The sequence below is a fragment of the Rhinopithecus bieti genome, unplaced genomic scaffold (assembly GCF_001698545.2).
Source record: "Rhinopithecus bieti isolate Rb0 unplaced genomic scaffold, ASM169854v2 scaffold_3040, whole genome shotgun sequence".
Taxonomy (NCBI): domain Eukaryota; kingdom Metazoa; phylum Chordata; class Mammalia; order Primates; family Cercopithecidae; genus Rhinopithecus; species Rhinopithecus bieti.
Genome location: NW_016804657.1, coordinates 682,019 through 704,166, shown reverse-complemented (window position 1 = coordinate 704,166; position 22,148 = coordinate 682,019). Strand labels below are relative to the sequence as shown.

The following is a 22,148-nucleotide window of genomic DNA, read 5'->3' as shown; positions in this document are numbered from 1 at the left end:
TACAGCAGTAAGTCCTCCTGCATCATTAAATCATGACTAAGGGTAAAGGCCAAGGTTAACAGCAAATGTCAAATTTTAAAGGACATCAAGACTATAGGTTCCAAATCCATAACCAAGATTTTAAAACTTTGGCTGCCACATTAAAAGTATTTTTTTAATGTTAAAATAAACTTAAAAGAAAATATCAAGTAAAACAGAAGTTCTGACCTGAAATACGACACTTCGGTGAAGGAAGTTAGTAATGGCAGCTGAGTGCCTTAAGGCTTCCATCTAGAGAAACAGACCCAAAACATTAAAAGCCCTCACCCTATTAATTATAATGCATTTTGACCTCTAAAAACCCTCTTACCTGTTTACAAGAGTTTATACAGCTGTTTGCCACTGGAACACCACCTTGCAGAGTATAACCGTGGCATCCTTTGTTGATAATCACCTGTTGCCTAGCAATCATCATCCCGCATGGAGACAGACAGCACTAGGGCTCTTCCATCCGAGGTTAAAATTCAAAACAAGCCCAACAAGCCTGCATTTCAAGGTGGTCTTCGTCTGCAACTAGTTAAGTTTAAAACTGGCAAACAACAACAATGGTGTCTGAAGCCAATGGTGCAGCATTGCTGGCTTCCTCTTGAACTCCAGCGTTGTCACTGTGCACCGAAGTCTGCTGCTGCAAACAGGGGAGTTGTTCTCCTGTACTGGGAACAGGCTTCCAAAACTCAGGAGCCCCTGTACAGGATAATGCAGGAACTAAAGGCAAACATTTTTCCTCCTTAAGGATGCCTCCATCTTTTTCCTCACAATCTGTACTACCAACCGAAGTGACTGGGCCTGAGTGTGCGTTCGTACCTATGAAACCGTCACGGTGCATGCACATCCAAGGCATGTGGAACCAAAGGTCAAATAAGGCACAGATACCAAGTAACGGTTCTAATTACAAACGCTAGCTCTCAGGAACTCTTCATCCATTCAGAACTAAACCCATCACTGCATAACTCTGGTAAGAAGCCCCTGGAGACGGAGGAGCTCCTCAAATGTGTCAGGAAAGGCTTTATTAACATCATCATTAACATTTAAAAAGCAAACGGAGCATTTCTCCTTCTTTTGGCAATTTGGTGCAAATGTTAAGTGCAAGATAAAGCAATTTCAAACTTTTCTTCAAATTAAAAATGAAACTAAGGCCAAACGTGATGGGTGAACAAAATAAATCAAAACTTAAATTTCAGCAACTCCAGCTCTTCAAACCAGCAAAAGCCCCCGACTCAGGCACTGTGGTGAGGCTTAGGGTGCCTGCCCCGGCTTCTTGCGTGCCAGCAAACAGCACCATTTCCTCATCACGTTGAGAACCGAGAAGCAAATGATCCCCTTCACTGCAAACAAAGGGGGTCAACAGTAACACTAGTGATCCTTCAGAATTGACACACCGTGATAGTCAAAATGAAATTGATGGTCTCCCTGCTTCTTGCTCAAGACATACAAGATCTGAGCAGCAGCAAGTACCCCCTCGGCTGCAAACAAAGGGGTCAAAGGTTTGCCGTCAATTCACTTCCAGGCAGAAAAACATTTTCCTCAAAAGAAACAATTTATTTAGAATAAAACAAAAGCAGCTCAACTGTGAGCGCACGTTTGAGAGACAGCTACTCTTAAGCTGTGTGAGCCATAAAAAGGGTTTTTCTTTACTTTTCCAGAAATCTTGTGTACACAGCACAAAGCAAAGAGGTCATTTTTTTTTCCACTTAAAACACCGGCATTGGCATCACAATAGCAGATACACAACTTTAAGCTGCCATTTTAGTAAAATGCACAAATACTAAACAGATTAGCTTTCTTCCATCAGAGGCCCATGTAAACTCCACATAAGCCACAACTTCTCTTCAAAAAGGTCCATTAGAGCTTTGAATTCCATATCTTCATCCGCTGTTCAACCAGTTTTGCTTGCGGAGGGGGGGAAAAAAAGGTTATTCAGTACAAATGTTTACAATATTAAAAATATATATATTTCCCCTATGCCATTATAGATGAACATAACATTAACAAGACCTTCCTGGATGGTTCACCTCAACTTCAAAAAGCACCAATAATACCCACTGGCATAAACCTTGAAATGAATTTACTGTATGAATAGACATATAACAAGTAGAACAATAGGGTGGGTTTTTTTAAGGACTGCAATTGAAGATAACAGGACTGAAAATATCCTTTATACTCATGTAACTGAGTAAAACATGTCGAAAAAATTCAGAAAAAAGTTTCACAATCAATGTATAATCTATCAATATATTCTAAATATAACTTAAAAAGTGAAACTATAAAAAGGTGAAGTTTAGTCAAACTTTTGCCCCATCTATTTTCATTCTGTAATTTATATGGAGCAACACAGACTACTCCATTATTGTAGAAAGGGGTCGATACAAAGCCATTTAAAAATCCACCCTCATCTATGTTACCAAAGACAACAGCCATTATTTTAAGAAAACACTCATACAAATAATTGTTAAACAGCCAAAGAACACTTCAGGACTCTCACTTTTCAACTCTGTTTGAAACCATACATATAAAACTCTTCATTAAGCTTAACATTTCACTGTGGTTACCTGAAATCATTTTCTCCCTTTAGGGACACCACTATAACCACTATAACCAGGTCAGCGCCATGTTTTCTCTCTTCTTGTTCTCATACCTAACTCCTATCTCAAAACCAAACACTGTGGCAGAGACAGAAAAAAAATGTCCAGAAATTCTCTCCAAAATTTTTTTTCACATAAAAGGTCATTAAGGCCCTCTTCTCAAGAGGATTTCCTAATTCTGTTACCAGAGTTTTGGTGAATGGTTCCTATATGGACCCAAACTATAGTTTAAGCTGTATATGCATAATGAAAATCTGTCTTTAAAAGTGGACTTACATTTTTTATTTTAAAAAAGCATTGTCAGTGAAAACCTGCTAATAGTTTTAAATAAACCTAAACAATGTCTGACTCTGAAAGCAATAACCAAACACCTGACTCTTATTACTGGACCTAAAATGACCTGTAAGTGAGTCAAGAAGGGCCAGAGTATATTTTACCTTCAAAAGGTGACAAATGCTTATAACCAGTCAGGGGATGGACATTTTAAGATGTAATCCTCAAAAGAAAAACTCTATCCACTCTCAGTTAAGAGTCAAAGTACACCAGGAATTTAAAACTTTGTGTGAAAATTATTTACAGGAATCCCAACAAAATACTTAACCAATAAGTTAAGCGAAACTATTGGCTAAGGTATTGATTGCTTATTTCCCATAAAATTGGACAAAGCCTGTTCGGCACAAAGAGGAAGCGTGAATCTAAAAGTTTATCTTCACATTTTTTACAATAATACTTAATTAGCTCATTAAATGATCATCTGAAGTTTTCTTTCCATTCTTTAACTGAGTTTCCAGAGTTCCAGAAAAATCAACTACATTAAAATAATTAAAGAAAAAAGATAGAAAAAAATTGGTTACAAAGAACATCCAACGTTGGGATTATTAAATCCTGGCTAATGAGAAGTAGAACCGGTTTTAGACTTTTGTTTTCATTCGAATTCTTAAGGTTTAACTAGATACTTTATGGATATTATGAACCCGCACAAAAGAATGGGCAGTACAAATAAGCGGTTCATGTGGACTATGGCACTCTATAGGTAATGACCAACTAAACATAATTAGTTTTTTATAATACATACATTTAGAAATGGTATCAAGCCATTGTTTCAAAAACACTGAAGCACAAATTGCCCAGACCTAACAAAAGTAGCAATGTCAGGTAAAGATTCAAACAAACATGGAGCAAAACCATAGTACTCTTCTGTAAGCTGTCACACTAACAAAACAAAAAACAAAAAACAAAAAAAAAGAAAGAAAGAAAGAAAGCAAAAGAAAAGAAATAAAACACACATTTTGGATGATAGTAAAATTAGATGTCATGGACTTCACTCTCCAAAAGAGCAAAATCATTTGTCCAACTATCTCAACAAAAGATACTCAAAAGTTAATGGTTAGTGAGATTATTTAAACTGGAAAAATGTAGCTGGCCACAAATTATACTATGAGCCCATGTATGCACAGACTTCACACTTGCATTAGTTTCTGAACAGGTGTCTACTCCAAACCAATCACTGCTTTTTGAAAGCAAGAAGCATAGTATTTTCCTAAGAGGTACAAGGACCTTCATGCTCACAGCCTAGAACCCTCCTTCTCTCAAAATGGCTAGTTTTCCAGTTTAAAAGAAACAAACAAAAAAACCCCACAAAACCTGCAAACTTAAAAAAATTATAAATGCATAGTGAAAACCAAGAGGGATGACACAGCAGTGATGACACTTTCGTGCTGACATGCATTAGACACCTGTCATAATGGAAAATAAAAATTACATGACATTTCCCTGGGTTATTATTGGTGCTATTTCAAAACTTCCAGCTTTGATAACAGAAAGAAAACAGTTGGGCTCTGCCAGGCTTCAAGTTCAGTCACTTTCACAGAACAGAAACATGACCATGATCCAGAAGGTCCAAAAGTCTCTAATCATAATTAAATATCAAGGGCCTTAGCTGAAGTCTTCAGCATTTAAATCAAGGGAGAAAAATATACTTACTAATGACCTGACAAATTAGGGGTGGGACAGAGTGGATAGATTAAAAAAAAAAAAATCCATTACTGTTAAGCAGCAAAAGTCCTTGTTGAGAACCAGAGGTCGATATCATTATCACCTTCGGAAAAAAAAAACTGTGAGGGTAAGTTAAATGATCCTGTATTAATTCCAGGTGTCTGGGAAAATAAAAAATAAAAAAAGATTTTCCTACACTGACATTTCAAATCCGTAGCTGGGCAGCAGTGAGAATACTAAACATAAAATTTCCAAGATGTTCAAAACATTTCCAATAATGTAATGTCACTACTGTTTAAATACGAAAATAAAAAGACAAGCAAAATTTTAAGAGAGCATGTCAAAGGCATTTTATGATGACTTTTTAAGAAAGTCTGCAATCCAAATATGGCTGATTTAAATGCCCACTGAAATAAAAGATGACTACGAGCCTGCAGACAACTCTTCTTTCTATTATTGAAACCAGAAATTTGAATGGATACAAAATCAAAAACTCATCTTTGATGAAGAACAGTTTTGAAATATGCACAATTAGAACTGTACCTGCTACACCTCTCTGAAAGTCAGTAAAAACATCACCACACACCAATAACTGACCAAAGAATTCTGATTTTAAAAGCACCTACTCACTTCTTGCATACTAGTGTAAGCATAAGACATATATGGTTTGTAACATAGTCCTTAATTTTTACTGAACAGTTACTGCTACAAACCAAAAGTGCATACACGGGATACAGAACTCTAGAACAAATGATTTAAAAAAATGCATGTTAAAGCAAACTCTCTGGGAATAAACTGTATCTTAAGAAATACTCAAATACCTGATTAAAATAATTACATTGCTAAACAATTTACCAGCATATCTTTGAGATCCCTGATCAAATTTCAGTCACACACATTTCTGGTAAAAGAATTATTTACCTACACACCGATCGAGTCATTTTTAGGTGGCTATTACTCTCTTTATATGGTCAGTGGACTCCTTTCTCCAAATTCTGACTTTCCAAAATTTTGGTTTTGTAACTCAGAGGATTTTTTAGGCTCAAGATTAAAAAAAAAAAAAAAAACTGAATAGAGGAAAAAAATTACTCATAAGGGTGGGAACTCCTAATTAAAGCAAATCTGTCTGCCTGCTTGCTACCTTTAGGGCATCCCTTTCACTTAAAATAATAGCTAAACAAACAAAAAAATAGTTAAACTGTCCTGATTTCTATTTTAAAGACGTTTATAAAAATATAAAAAAGAAAATGCTACAACTAACAACTAAAAAGAAAATTGCATCTGATGCTGTATCCCATTACACATCACAAAACAGGAACCATGTCAAAGTAGTAAATACAAGTTACACATGGACTTTAGGACGCACCACGGACAATGATCATGACCAGGTAATCTTCTTCAGATCTGGCCAGTGCCTTGGCAGGGGAATCCAGGAACTGCTGGGAGAACTCACAAGGTGGGAAGGCATGAAGGACCCCGGTGTTTTCCTTGTCTTTGTTGCCCCCCACAGGGAGGCTGATCACCCCGGCTGCCTGCTTTTGCTTTAAATAGGACACAAGGTTCCTAAGTGGCCTCTGAGTAGAAGTGGCAGTGTCTGATGCAGCTGAGGAAGAGGAGGACCGGCTGTCAGAACTTCCAGGCACAGCCAGAAGAATGGCATAACCATTGGGCCCTGCTACTTTGATGCGTCGAGTTACTTCATCCAACTTGGGCTGGTCCAAACGGAGACGCTGAGTGATCTTGAGCTGGGCCACTTTGCCTCCAGTTGAACCCTCCACAAGAAGACTACTAGCCACTTGGAGGTCACCCTGCAACAGATGCATGTTGGAAGGAAAGTTGCTGTTCTTCAGCAGAAGCATGCCCTGCCAGGCCAAACAGAGTTTGGGAGAGGCTGCTGCCGCAGGGGCTGTCCCCCCATCCTGTTTCTGAGACGGGGACTTCAGCTTGCAGGAAGCAGTGCTGGTGCTAGGTGCACTCCCATCAGAGCGGTCTTCTTTTTTCAGAGGGCTTTTTCCCTCAGTGGGAGCAGTTGTCCGGTGCTTCCTATCTCGTTCAGCTGATGCAGAGTTTTTACGGTCTCGCTTGTCACCCTGGCTCTTCTCCAAACTACCTCGTCTGTCTCTGATTGGAGAGGGCCTTTCCAAGAGAAGACGGGAAGATCGATCATTGTCGCTGTTGTAACGATCCCGGCTACTGCTCAATTCTGGACTGCGGTCAGGAGAAGGAGCGCAGTGACGTTTTCGTGGGCGGTCACTCTCAGGAGACCTATCCAGATGACGTCCTCCACTCTCCTCAGGCAGCCTTCGCTTCCTAGGCTGGTCTCTGCTGCTGGGCAGATCTCGATCACCTCTGTCCCGGTCCAAGGACCAACCATCCCGCCTGCGATCAAGGCTATCCAGTGGCTCGTAAGCAGGCACAGAAGTAGCTGCAGTCCGAGTGCTACGTTCTCGGACTGGGGGTGGGGGTGGCACCCAATCAGAGTCAGGATAAAGGTCCCTATCACGATCTCTGTATAGTAAGGGTGGTGTCCTATCCCGAGCACCCCTCAAAGGGTCAGGTGCCCGATGTCCAAAAGCATCTGTCACCAGCTCATAATGAGTCAAGGGCAGAGGCTGCAGATACTGCTGCTGGTAACGATGTTCGGTGTCGGCAAAGTCTACTCTAAGGCGTCGATCTGGGCCACCAAGTGGAAAGCCCCGCATATGGGTCCAGGCAGCATGCGCTGCATCCAGGCTTTCATACTGGATATACGCCCAACTATCACCTTTTCGGTAGTCTATGGTGCGTATGGTGCCAAATCGATCAAATTCTCGTGCCAGGGCAGCAAGAGGAACCCAAGGTCCCAGGCCTCCCACCCAGAGGCGGGTGGTGGGTGTAGCTTTGCCATAACCAATTTTGATAGGATTCCGAATTATAATTTTGCCGGACATTGCTAATTTGGCCCGGTGAGACATATCTAAGTTCTCAAATTTGAGAAAGCCGTAAGTACTAGTCTGGCCGCGAGAAGGCCTCTTGATATCTACTTCTGTGATGACTCCAAAGCGATCAAACGCCCTTCTTAGATCACTCTCCGTTACAGTGATGTCTAGGTTGCCCAAGAAAAGCGTCCGGTTAGCTCGCTGATCATCCTCGGGTGAAATCTCATCCACTTCTCTGAAAGGAGCAGCACCTGCTCCAGCTCCCACCCTTGGCTCAAGACTGTATGCAGGGCGCACTCTCTCATAGAACGGGTAGTCTCTTTCTCTCTCCAGCTCTCGAGGCAATGGTGGCGGAGGTGGAGGGGGCAGGCGGCCAAGAGCCAACTGCTGCAGCCGGTAGTCTCTGTATCCCAAAGCAGCGCCACCAGGGGAAAGTGATCTCTGGCCTCCACCACCTCCAGGGGGGTGCCGGTGACCACCTACAGAGGCCCCGACCACGCTGCCTGATGGAGGATAAGTATCTTTGTCTAAAGGGGAGCGGCTGCGGCGCCGGCTCACATACACAGCTTCTATCTTCAGAGGCCGGTCATAGAGCACCAGGCGGCCTCTGGCATGCTTGGCCGCCCGCGCGTCCTCTGGCCGCCGGAAGTTCACAAAGGCTACCCGCTCATCCCCGCTGCCAGAACCCGACAGATGACTGATTTTGACACTTACATCACCGAAACGTTTGAACTCATGAAACAGACCGTCCTCCACCGCTTCGTCACTAAGCTGGGACCCCAACTCGCTTATCTTCAGGGTCTTGTATTCCGCGCCGTCCCCGCCGCCGGGAGCTGAGGAGGCGGCCCCAGAGGAACGTGACTCCCCGCCTCCACCCCGGGAGCTGCTGCGCGACTCGCCCCCGCCCGAAGAATTTTTGGTGCTCGGGGAGCTATAACTATGCAAGCGGCTACTGGAGCTGCCCCCACCGGTGTCATACTCGCGGCTGCCACCTCGACTGCTGGACTTGTCCAGGTGGAGACTCCGCCGCGACCCGCCGCCGCTATCGGTCTTTCCGCTGCTGCTCCCATTGCTGCCACCAGAGCCCCCTAACTTCTTGCTCCGCTCTCCGCGGGAAGTCGAGTCCTCACCACCACGAGAGCGTTTGGCCTTGACTGGCGAGCGCTCTTTTCCCTTCATTGTTGCGGGTCGTCGGAGGTCGTCTCCGCGGAGCTGATCAACCCGCCGCCCCGCGCTCGTTTCACACAGCGGAACCGCACGCCGCCATCTTGGACTCCGCCGCGGCACAGGATCCCGCCCCGCATTCCTCATTGGCCAATTAGCTCTCTCTTCTACAGTCTCATTGGGAAAATTATTTGTCTATCTTTACATCTCCCCGCGCTCCAGGAAGGCGCCCGCCCAACCACTGTTATTGGGTTCCCAACCCCCTAGTCAGAGTACCTCATTGGTTACATTTGTTGTCTATCTTAACGGTTCCTCGCGCCAGCTTGTAGCTCCGCCCCTCGCACTCTGCGGTCACGTGACCCAAAGTGTAGCTGTGTTGATTGGACAAAAAGTCTGCCCTGTAACGGTACTTCTTGCTCAGTGAAAGCAGCAACCCCTCCTCCTCATCCCTTTCATTGGCTTATAAACCCGTCCTTTAAACCACTATTTGGGAGGTGGGGCCAAGTTTCGGCGTTTTTTCGAGAGGCAGGCTCACAGCGATATCGCGAGAGACAGTGAGCTCCCTCTTTCGACCGCCTTTTTCCAACTCCTCCGGCGGCTAAAAGAAGTTTAAATCTGATTGGATGTCTGCAAGGAAGTTGATAGGCTGAAATAACTGTCCATCACTCGCTTAAAGGGGTAGGCCCGTATAACGGAGGAGGCTGACTGAAGGTGAAAGACTAGAACACGTGCTTGCTATGCGACGTCACTTAGATGTCGCGAGAGGGTGACTGTGCGGCAGCCTCGCCTCCCCGCGTTTTTGGCGTTCTCCCCACAAACATTTGTTAAGTTCCGCGGGGTATTTGGCTGTGCTTCGGCCCTTGGAGTTCGAAACTTCTGAGCTCCCCGCCGTCCTACCTGTGCCGATCAAGGGGCGGGGCAGACTCTCCGGCTGTCGGGGCCCTCCAGTCCCTCAGGAAGCCGTCCTGGGACGCCTAGCAGACACCATCTTATGTCGCTGTGGTAGCTGAGTGCACAGCCGGGAGAAGCCCCGCCCCCCGCGCTCGGGAGAGCGATGCCCGCGGTCACCCGGGCCCGCGGGGCAGGGAGTTCACGGTTCCTGCAGCTCCGGGTCACGCTGACGCCCCGGGGCGGTGCTAACACGTAACACGCGGGACCTCGAGAGCTAAGCAAAGCGGATAAGACTCAGCCCTCGTCCAGAAGCCTGTCTCTCCCGGGCGCTCCCCGTTGCTGCCCAAGTACTCTGGACAACCGAGGGGAGTGACCGTCGTTCCCCGCCTCGTGGCCTGCGGGCGGAGCCGGAACTGTCAGGACACCGCGGACGTGTGTTTGGGCTGCCTATTTTATGTTGCGAATCTGTGTGGATTTTTAAATCCGGTATTCCCGTAAAATAGCAATGTTTGTTTTTAATATGTAATGCTTCTTCCCTGAAAATCATCAAGCTAAATTTAGGCTCCATGCAGATATGTCGTTTTTTATTCCCCCTGTGGCTTTTCCTATCCCTTGGTCTTATTGTGTGTTAAAAGCCAGCAGCACAGGCACCTTGTGGCCGCTCCGGATCCACCTCGTTTGGCTCCTTCAGTCGTTCGCCTTAAAACTTTAATTTCCATAGAGCATTACTGTGGGGGACAGAGCACCTGTGAGAGGTGCAGGCGATGCCGAGCTTAGGGGGTTATGGCCTGTGCCCCAGCACTCGCCGGTTGCTGCAGGGACGCAGCGCTGAGGTCACCACATCCTTTAGACCGTCTGCAACTCTCCCGGGTATGCGCCGGGGCGGAGGTTATATTGATCCCGTCCTCAAGCCTATTTCCCAAGATCCAATCTATAGTAGAGGGTGTGAGGTGTTTTTAAACATGACATTTTTCAGGGTAACAGTAATGTCCCAAAAGCCGAAACCTAAACTTGAAAACTGTTAATATTAGGAACTGTAACCTAAATTTAGCGTTGGCTGAGCCATCCTTCTTTTTGTAAATAATCCTGAGGAATGTGAAGCTGTAGGCCTTTTATCTCTTGAATAAATCAAAGAAACTTGAAGAAGCTCAACTGTAAAGCATAAAAATCCACAATATTGTAATGTGTAGACATATTCATTGTATTAAAATAGGAAATAAAACTTCAGAAGGCATAAGCTAACGTGTATAATACGCTACCATTTGTGGTTTTAAAAATATTTGTATTTTCTGAGCATGTACATTTAAAAATATTTTCGTGGAAACTTTCTTGACAACTACATGGGAAATTGTTCCTAGGATTGCCCTGAGGAGGGGTGTGAGGGTCTGGAGTAGGAGGGAGACGTCACTTTTCTTTGTAGAAATCTTTTGTTTCTACAAAGGGCGCGCTATTACTCCTTCAGTTTAAAAAATAACATTTTTAACTTTCCTTAAACTATTTTTATGGAAAAAGTTTAAAATATATAAAAGAATACTATAAAGAACTCCCATGTGTACCCAACACCCTATTTCAACAATTATCAAATCATATGAATCTTGTTTCATCTGCATCATTCTTCCCACTCTTCCTTTCTCCATTGTTTTCTTCCAGACTTACCTGATATACTTTTCCTGCCCCAGCTGTGGAGTCAGCCATTTCTCCAGAGAGCTCTGGTTCCTTTTAGTGGGAAATGGTATTGAAAGATAAAAATCTGGATGCTGGAGGATAAAAAATACATGAACATATTATTTGTAAAAGCATGAAATAAAAAGTTTTACCTGGGTTTAAATGTTTCAAGGTTATATTAATAGACCACAAAGGGAAATTGAAGTTAAGCCATTATCTGATTACTCAATATAACAGCCAATCGAGATAATAAACCAGGCACCAGAGTGACTTTTTAACCTAAATTGACCTGCTAAGGTGACTCACTGATCAAAGAAAAAGATAATGACCAAATCAGTAGTTTTCCAGACCTCATGATAGGGGTTGAGGGAGCACAAGATTTGAGAGAAATAATTCAGGGAGACAAGCAGATACCCAGTCTGTGTGAACATGCACCAGAGGCATGCCAAGCTTAGTGGTGCCACTTCAAATACCAGGGAGCTTGATGGAAGCTACTGCCCACAGCTGGCTATAGTACAAAGGCTTGCCGAGGGGGACTGGAAATCTGCCTGGAGCCAAGAGGACTAGTAAGTGTTATGCTTAAATGGAAAGGCCTAGATTCCATTACAGTAACAGCCAAAATATTGCCTGTGATGTGTATGTGTGTACATGTGTGTGTGTTTCCACAACAACTGAATAATGACATAAGTTGGATCCATGCTTTAGTTAAATGATTTGTTTTCATTTCTTTTGTGTTCTTGCCCCCAAAATTACCCCGTTTCCTGGCTCCCAGCAGATACTACCTGAAAATCCTTTGTGTTCCTTAAAGCAGTGGTCCCCAATCTTTTTGGCACCAGGGAGCAGTTTCATGGAACTGTTCCACCTCAGATCATCAGGCATTAGATTCTCATAAGGAACACACAACCCACATCCCTCACATACTCCACAATAGGGTTAGCCCTTCTCTGAGAATCGAATGCCTCTGCTGATCTGTCAGGAGGTGGAGCTCAGGCAGTAATGCTCCCTCCCCTGCCCCTCACCTGCTGTGCAGCCACGTCCTAACAGGCAACTGACCATTACTGGTCCACAGCCTGGGGTCTGGGAACTCCTGCTTTAAAGCATAAAGCTGCTTAGTGAGTTTTTCTTTTCTTTTTTTCTTTTTTGTTCTTTTGTTTTGTTTTAGTTTTAGTTTTAGTTTTAGTTTTAGTTTTAGTTTTAGAGACAGGGACTTGCTGTGTCACCCAGGCTGGAGTGTAATGGTGCAATCATAACTCACTGCAACCTCAAATTCCTGGGCTCAAGCAATCTTCCCCATTCAGCCTCCCATGTAGGTAGGACCACAGGCACACACCACCACACTCAGCTAATTTTTAAATTTTTTGTAGCAATGGGGTCTAGCCGTGTTGCCCAGGCGTGTCTCAAACTCCTGGCCTCAAGTGATCCTCCTATCTCAGCCTCCCCAAAGTGCTGGGATTACAGATGTGAGCCACAGTACCCGACCAAGTTAGGTTTTATCCTCTGTTTACATATGTGCTTTAGAGAGGGCACATGTGTAAAAGTGGATAAAAGTGACCCATGGTTTAGTTGGCCAGGACTTTGAACCCTTCTCTTGCTGTTGATGATGGAATTGTTAAGGTGCAACCCGAGCTTTCATTTGATCTCTTTGTGATCAATGGCCAGATTTGTGAGGAGAGCTGACCTAGGTGAGGAGGATCTTCGGTGGTCATGAAAACAGGGCTGGACAAAGTGGCTTAGGACGCCTGTAATCCCCGCACTTTGGGAGACCAAGATAGGTGTATCACTTGAGGTCAGGAGTTGGAGATCAGCATGGCCAATATGGTGAAACCCCACCCCGTGTCTTTACTAAAAATACAAAAATTAGCCAGGCATGGTAGTAGACGCCTGTGATCCCAGCTACTCGGGAGGCTAAGGCAGGAAAATCGCTTGAACCCAGGAAACAGAGGTTGCAGTGAGCTGAAATGGCACCATAGCACTCCAGCCTGGACGACAGATCAAGACTCCGTCTCAAAAAAAAAAAAAAAAAAGAAAACAGTTAAGTTACCAGCAGATTCCCTGAGCATCACAGCAGCTCTGTAAGGATACTAAAAAACTACTGAATTGTATACTTTATTTAATTAATTAATTAATTTATTTGACGGAGTGTTGCTCAGTTGCCTAGGCTGGAGTGCAGTGGTGCAATCTTGGCTCACTGAAGACTCCACCTCCCGGGCTGAGGGGATTCTCCTGCCTCACCCTCTGAAGTAGCTGGGATACAGGTATGCACAACCACACCCAGCTAATTTTATAATTGTATACTTTAAATGCATAAACTTTATGGTATATAAATTAAGCTTAATAAAGATTGAAAGCATACTGGCATCTTAAACTTCTGTGTATGTTTTCAGTCAAATGTCTTCTTTCCACCCTCATCTTTCCTAGGTTTTATTGTTTGTATATCCTCAATATACACACAATTACAACTGCAATATGAAATTTATCTTGGGAGTTGAGAGCCATCCAATTTCCTGGCAGATGCAAAAAAGAGGCTAAAGCTGGGAATTGAAAATTTTTTCCCACTGATAATAGCAGATTAAAATTTTCTATTTCATCTTCCTCCATAAAGTGAGTAGTGTCTTCACAGTGAGGTTTATTTTGTTTAGTCTGCAGAAAAAGTGTATCTTTTTACCCTTAGGCAAATATTAAATCCCAAAAGTAGCAAACAATCATTCAGGACCAGTTTGTGTTACAAAATCACTATTTGTGGTCTCTGAGGTTTTTTTTTAACAGCTTTATTAAGATATAATTTATATACCATAAAGTTTACCCATCCAAAGTAATACAATTCAGGGGGTTTTAGCATCCTTACAGAGCTGTCCATGTGGTTTCTCCCTTAATATTTTTATAGAAAGCACTCTGCTATAACTTCTTCATGACTAAGTCCTAATATAATTATCTCTTTTATTTATTTAGACACCTTATAGGGTAATGATTAAGAGTACACACTCTGGAGCCTACCAGCCTGGATTAAATCCCAGCTCTGCTATGGGTCTCAGATGAGTTACTGGTAACCTCTCTGGGCCTTGGTTTTCTCCTCACGGGGAAGATTAAATGGGTTAAACCATATAAAGAGCTTAGAACAGTGCCTGGCACATGGTAAGCACTATATAAATGATCGCTATTATTAATATATTTTCTCTTTGAACTTGGGTACATAGAATTGGATTAATAGTAATCCTTAATTCATGGTATACAATCATCAATGGTCCATATATGGGCCCTTCAACATTTATTATTTATTAATAACATAATGAATATCCATGAACCCAGCGCTCAATCCAGCACTCAAACAAATGGAAAATTACCAGTAATTTACATCTACCTAAATGCTGCTCCTCTATCCTGTCTACTGCCCACTTTCATAGATATCTTGAATCTAGCATTTAACAATCCTTGCCTTGTAAAAGAATTTTTAAAAGAATTTTAAAGAATTCATATGTGCGTGTGCTTGCACATGTGTGCACACACATACTTTAAAAGTATATTATTTTCGTTTTGGTTGTTTTTGAACTTTATACAAACTTGTAATCGAACAACATACTATATATAATTTTCTGAGATTTCCATTTTTCATTTATTGTGTTACTATGATTCTTCCATGTTATCATATATAGTAGCTATAGTTATTTCCATTGTTGTAAAATATTCCATTATATCGAATATACTACTACGTGTATATCCATTCTTCTTTTGATTTGGGCTATGAATATTGTCTACTTTTTGTGCTATTTTGAAGAGTGCTTGATATAGTTTGAATGTTGTCCCCTCTAATCTCATGTTGAAATGTTATCTTCAGTGTTGGTCGTGGGGCCTGGTGAGAGGCATTTGGATCATGGGGGAGGATCCTTCATGGCTTGGTGCTGTCCTCGTGATAGTGAGTGAGTTCTCCAGAGTTCTGGTTGTTTAAAAGTATATGTCACTGCACTCTCTCTCACTCCCACTCTCGCTATGTGATATGCTGGCTCCCCCTTTGCCTTCTGCCATGATTGTAAGCAGCCCAAGGCCTCACCAGAAGCTGAGCAGATGTCAGCACCATGCTTCCTGTACAGCCTGCAGAACTGTGAGCCAGTTAAAACCTCTTTTCTTTATAAATTACCCCAGTCTTGTGTATTCCTTTGTAGCAACGCAGAATGGCCTAACACAGTGCTATGATGAAGATTCTTATTCATATGTCCTGAGGCACACATGCAAGAATTCCCCTGGGATAGGATGGAGAGGTGGGAGGTGAAGGATACCTAGGAGTGGAATTACTGGATTAAAAAGTTATATTATATTGAAGCTGGCCTGTAATCCCAGCCACTCAGGAGGCTAAGGTGGACAGATCACTTGAGCCCAGGAAGTCAGCCTGGGTAATATAGTGAAACTCTCCCTGTCTCTTAAAAAAAAAAAAAAAAAAAAAAAAAGGGGGTGCATTGAATGTCCAGTTTCACAGGATAATGTCAAATTGTTTTCTAAAGTGATGTTAGCAATTTACAATCTCATCAGTAGTGTATAAGAGATCTTATTGATCCATGTCACTAACATTTTATAACTTTTTTTAATCAAATGGACATAAAATAGCATGTCTCTGTGGTTTTGATATTTTATTTCCTTGGTTACTAGTGAGGTTGCATATCTCTTTATAAATTTACTGGCCATATATATTTCTTCATCTATGAAATATCTATTCATGTGTTTTGCTCCTCTATTGAATTGTATGTTTCTTATAGGTATATGAGTTTTTCACATGTTCTTGATCCTAATCCTTCATAGGGTGTATGTATGGCAAATATCTTTTTCTAGTTGTGGCTTATCTTTTCACACAATTTAAGCTGATTTTTAAGAAACAAATTCTTAATTTAAATAAGATTGAATTTATCATTTTATAGTTAGCACTTTCTGTATCTTGTCTAAGAAATCCTCATCACTTTCCCCAACCCTGCCACCAGTATTTGACTATATGAAATTTTTGTTCTTTCTTATAAATTATAAGGCAGAGTGGCTCACACCTGTAATCCCAGCACTTAGGGAGGCAGAGGTGGGAGGATAGCTTGAGCCCAGGAGTTTGAGACCTGCCTGGGCAACATAGCGAGACCCCATTCTCCACAAAAGGAAAGAAAAGGTAAAAAAAAGTTTCCCTATAAAAAAATTATTTTTCCTTATTAAAAAAGTATTTCAGTGAATATGGATTTTTTTCATTTAATTAGGTCTTATCTCGTTTCCTTCAGCAAAATGTGTACACTTGATGAGTACTCTTGCATCTCTTTTAGTATGGTTTGTTACTATTGGTAACGGTGTCTTTTAAATTAAATTATGCTTTTATTTGTCTGTTGTCAGGATTCGAAATACAGCCCCTTGCTAAATTTCCTTTTTTTTTTTTTTTTTTTTGAGACATGGTCTCACTCTGTTGCCCAGGCTGGAGTGCAATGGTGTGATCCCGGCCGACTGCAGCCTCGACCTCCCTGGGCTCAGGTGATCCTCTCACCTCAGTTTTTATATTTTTAGTAGAGATGAGGTTTCACCATATTGCCCAGGCTGATCTCGAACTCCTGGGCTCAAGCGATCTCCCCACCTTGGCTTCCCAAAGTGTTGGGATTACAAGCATGAGCCATTGTGCCTGACCCCCTTTTAGTTTTTTATGTAGTCAGTCATATAATCTACAAATAGTAAGAGTATTTCTTCCTTTCTAATCCCTATGATTTTGCTTTTCTGGCGTTACTGTGCTGACTTTGATTGATAGAATCTTTGATATAATGTTACATAGAAAGATTGATGGTAAGAATTATTATTCCTTATTTTATTTTTATTTTTTGTTTATTTATTTATTTTTTGAGACAGAGTTTCAGTCTTGTTGCCCAGGCTGGAGTGCAATGGCACAATCTTGGCTCACTGCAACCTCTGCCTCCTGGGTTCTGATGATTCCCCTGCCTCAGCCTCCTGAGTAACTGGGATTATAGGCGTGTGCCACCACGCCTGGCTAATTTTTTGTATTTTTAGCGAGGAGAGAGGCCATTTCTCCTACTGTCCCCTGTCTCCAAAGAAAAGGAGGAAGTAAAAACTAAAAAATAACAGACTGAGCAGTGCCATTGGCCAGGCCTATCGGTTAAAGATTAACCCTCACCCTGGCCGGGCGCGGTGGCTCACCCCTGTAATCACACTTTGGGAGGCCGAGGCGGGCGGATCAAGAGGTCAGGAGATTAAAACCATCCTGGCTAACACAGTGAAACCCTGTCTCTACTAAAAATACAAAAAAATTACCTGGGCGTGGTGGTGGGCACCTGTAGTCCCAGCTACTCGGGAGGCTGAGGTAGGAGAATGGCATGAACCCGGGAGGCAGAGCTTGCAGTGAGCCAAGATTGTGCCACTGCACTCCAGCCTGGGTGACACAGCGAGACTCCATCTTAAAAAAAAAAAAAAAAAAAAAAAGATTACCCCCCACCCTAACCACTCGTGTTATCTATAGATCACAGACAACGGTATGGAGAAATACTTGCCTTGCTTACTCCCTCCACTAATGTATGTGGACATAGTCACATACCCCATGCTTGCTCAATCTATCACGACCTTTTCACGTGGACCCCTTAGAGTTGTAAGCCCTTAAAATGGCCAGGAAATCTTTCTTCGGGGAGCTTGGTTCTTGAGACGCAATTCTACTGATGCTCCCAGCCGAATAAAGCCTCTTCCTTCTTTAACCCAATGTCTGAGGGGTTTTGTCTGTGGCTCGTCCTGCTACATTAGTAGAGACGGGGTTTCACCACTTTGGTCAGGCTGGTCTCAAACTCCTGACCTCAGGTGATCCATCTGCCTCAGCCTCCCAAAGTGCTGGGATTACAGGTGTGAGCCACTGAGCCTGGCCTATTATTCCTGATTTTAAAAGGAGTACTTCTAATGTTTCTCCATTTAAGATGATGTTTATTACACATTTTGTTTGTTTTCTTATTATCCTTACCTTAAGAAAATTCACTTTATTCCAGTTAGCTATCAAGTTTTTAATTATAGAAGTTGAATTTCTTCCAGAGTAAAAGAGAGACATGTCAATAAAATCAATGCCTAACGCTACCTTATATCCTAGATGGGAAAAGAAGCTATAAAGCACAAAACAGATGGAGTATCTCTTATCCAAAATACTTGGGTCCAGAAGAATTTCAGATTTTTTTTTTTCTGGATTTTGAAATATTTGCATATACATAATGAGATATCTTGGGGATGGGACCCAAGCCTAAACATGAAATTCATTTATATTTCATATATACCTTATTGCTTGAAGATAGTTTTATACAGTATTTTAAATAATTTTGTCTGGGCATGGTGGCTCACACCTGTAATCCCAGCACTTTGGGAGGCCAAGGCGGGTGGATCACCTGAGGTCAGGAGTTTAAGACCAGCCTGGCCAACATGGTGAAACCCCATCTGTACTAAAAATACAAAAATTAGCCGGGCATGGTGGCGTGTGCCTGTAATCCCAGCTGCTTAGAGGGCTGAGACAGGAGAGTCGCTTGAACCTGGGAGATGGAGGTTGCAGTGAGCCAAGATGGTGCCACTGCGCTCCAGCCTGGGCAGTACAGTAAGACTTCGTCTCAAAAAAAATAATAAAATAATAATTTTGTGCATGAAACCACGTTTGTGTTAATGTTTATTTGTGGAAATTTCCACTTGCAGCTTCATGTCGGTACTCAAAAAGTTTTGGGTTTGGGAGCATTTGAAATTTCATGTTAAGGATGCTCAGCCCATACTGGGACAATTAATACAATTTGAATATGTATTATGAATTAGTTAATAGTAATGTACCAATGTTATAGTTCCTGATTTTGATCAGTGTTCTGGGGTTATTAAGATAATGCCTTTAAGGTCAGAAATACATGCTGAAACACTTAAGGTATGAAAGGAAAATAAATCATGGGATCTGCAAATCACTAAGCCAAAGGGAAAAATCAAGCTTGGAACTGCTTAGGGCAAACCTGCCTCCCGTTCTATTCCTAAAAAAAGATAGCTACTAAGATTAAAAAAAGCTACATACCTCACTCACAATTTGTCCACAGGGAAATTCCTTGCGGACAAAGGACAGACAGAACTCAAAGTCATCCCTCTGCTCACTAAGATAAATGCGTATCTGATTGCTTCCTTTTGCAAGGTTAATCAGAAACTCAGAAGAATGCAACCATCTGTCTCTTATCTACCTATGACCTGGAAGCTGCCTCCCCAATTCAAGCTGTCTCAGTTTTCGCAACCAAACCAATGTACATCTTGCATGTATTGATTGATGTCTCATGTCGCCCTAAAATGTATAAAACCAAGCTGTGCCCTGACCACCTTGGGGACATGTTGTTAGGACCTCCTGAGGCTGTGTCATGGGCATGCGTCCTTAACCTTGGCAAAATAAACTTTCTAATTGACTGAGACCTGTCTCAGATACTTCCGGTTCACAAAGGGTAAAGGAATATCTCCAACTTCCTCTAAATGACTCAGAAAACTTTCAAGGAACAGATTATTTCCTTCTGTTTTTTTGCTCTGCACTTCTACTGCATTATGATCTGATATGGCTTCTCAAGTTCCAGCCATGATGAGCATTCCAGTCAGCCAACAGGGAAGAGGGAAGGAACAGCAGCATGCTGGCTTTCTTTTACAATACTACCTGGAAGTGACACACTAAAATTCCACCTATATCTCATTAGCCAAAACATAGACATCTGGCTACATTTAGCTGCAAGGGAGGCTGGGAAGTGTATTTTTAAATTTATTTTAGCCCAGCTGAAAAACAGAGGTTTTATATCTAAGGAAAAGGAGAAGAGCAGACACTGGGGCCAACCAGCAGTTTTTTCCACAACTCTGTACTAGGTGAATTACATGACACAATGCATGTAAAGTCCATGGTACTTAGTAGGATTCAGTTATAGCATGTCATTTCATGATTTGATTTACATTATCTAATTCTATTCTCACAGTAATTACATGAGTAAAGACAAATATGAATATCTTAATTGCAGATTAGAAAACTAAAATTCAGCTAATTATGGTTGTTGGTGATGGTATTTGTTTTTTGTTTTTGTTTTTGTTTTTTTGAGACAGAGTCTTGCTCTGTCACCCAGGCAGGAGTGCAGTGGCATGATCTCGGCTCACTGCAAGCTCTGCCTCCCGGGTTCACGCCATTCTCCTGCCTCAGCCTCCTGAGTAGCTGGGACTACAGGCGCCTGCCAGCACACTTGGCTAATTTTTTTGTATTTTCAGTAGAGACAGGGTTTCACCCTGTTAGCCAGGATGGTCTCAATCTCCTGACCTCGTGATCCGCCCACCTTGGCCTCCCAAAGTGCCTGGATTACAGGCATGAGCCACCATGCCCAGCCGGGTGGTGGTATTTTGTTGTTGTTGTTGTTTTGTTTTGTTTTGTTTTGTTTGAGATGGAGTTTCGCTCTTGTTGCCCAGGCTGGAGTGCAATGGCGCGACCTCTGCTCACTGCAATGTCTGCCCCTTGGGTTCAAGGGATTCTCCTGCCTCAGCCTCCTGAGTAGCTGGGATTACAAGCACCTGCCACCACGCCCGGCTAATTTTTTGTATTTTTAGTAGAGACAGGGTTTCAGCATTTTGGTCAGGTTGGTCTCAAACTCCTGACCTCAGGTGATCCACCCATGTTGGCCTACCAAAGTGTTGAGATTACAGGCGTGAGCCACTGCACCTGGCCTTGTTTTGTTTTTAAAGAGGGAGGCAGTAGAGTTGAAGGGAAAGGAGCAGTAGTACCATTCAGGAACCCCAGATTCTCTCGACAAAAATCTCTCCCCGTCAAGCCCTGTAATTCTCTGTTTTGTGACTTTCCCAATTTGGCACGTAAGTCTGCAAGGGACAGAACTCAAATCCACTGACTATCACCACTGGACACTTTCCACAGTATCCCATGTGAAACAGGTTGTTGGAAATGACATGGGTCTTGAGCAACTGCCTCTCCTTCCCACAAGTAGAAATGTGAACAAATAAATCATCACATGATCCATTCACTGACAAATAAAAGCCAGCCTTTATTGAGCACATACTACATGCCAGGCACTCCACTAAAACTTTCCTCACATTAGCTTACTTTACACTCATAACAACCCTAGGAGACAGGTAGACTTATAATCCCTTTTTCTTCAGAAAAAGAAACTGAGGCTTAGAGATCTAATATATTTTACAAATATTTAAGAAGAATAATAGGTGTACCCTGGTTGGTTCCCTGGCCGCCACCACAGTCTGTGCAAAGCATTTGATTTTAAGTCATCCTTCCATATTGTGGATGACACTGCTTGTTGCCTAACCGATATCCATTCTCCTGTTCTTTGTTGTGAATAAGTGCAATACTTTAACAGGGGAAATTTGGTAACAAGTGGTACAGGCAATTCTATAGAAATGTAATGTAGAAATATACAGTAACTATGTTATTAATTGCCTGCTTCAAGAGTGGTACTTTAACCTCAGTAGTTTATAGCAACCACAAGAGAGTATTTCACTTGATTGTGGACAGTGTACAGGGAAAAAATTAGGCATCTTGCAAAGGAGACGGAGATTCAGGGACTCTCAATTATTGGGCAAAGCGTCTACAGCCAGAGACAGTAAAAGTTTGATTTGCAGCTATTTGTTGGGTATTAGGCAAAATTCTCTTGCTGCTTCTAGTGTCTGGTGGAGATTCCAATTTAAAGAGCTCTTGAGAGTATATTCCATGTAGTCTTCCTATCTCTCACATCTGAAATTCCACCCACCTATAAAAACTGGTATGGTTATAAAGTTGTTAGAATATGAGTACATCTGTTACCAACTGTGTTTCTTTTTTCTTTTTCCTCTTTTTTTTATGGTTTTAAAATTAATTAAATAGAAGACCACGTTGGTCTCCCAAAGTGCTGGGATTATAGGCATG

General features: G+C 42.4%; 1 protein-coding gene across 1 annotated transcript; it reads right to left on the bottom strand.

The window, feature by feature from the left end:
• Nucleotides 1-1,553: 1,553 nt before the first annotated feature.
• RBM15 (RNA binding motif protein 15) lies at nt 1,554-8,962 on the bottom strand. The gene is made up of 2 exons (XM_017869622.1): nt 5,983-8,962; nt 1,554-1,928 (listed from the first exon to the last, which is right to left on the bottom strand). Exons 1-2 carry the CDS (start codon nt 8,843-8,845, stop codon nt 1,882-1,884), a joined length of 2,910 nt encoding a protein of 969 aa, XP_017725111.1. The 5' UTR covers nt 8,846-8,962; the 3' UTR covers nt 1,554-1,881.
• Between the last annotated feature and the right edge of the window lie 13,186 nt (nt 8,963-22,148).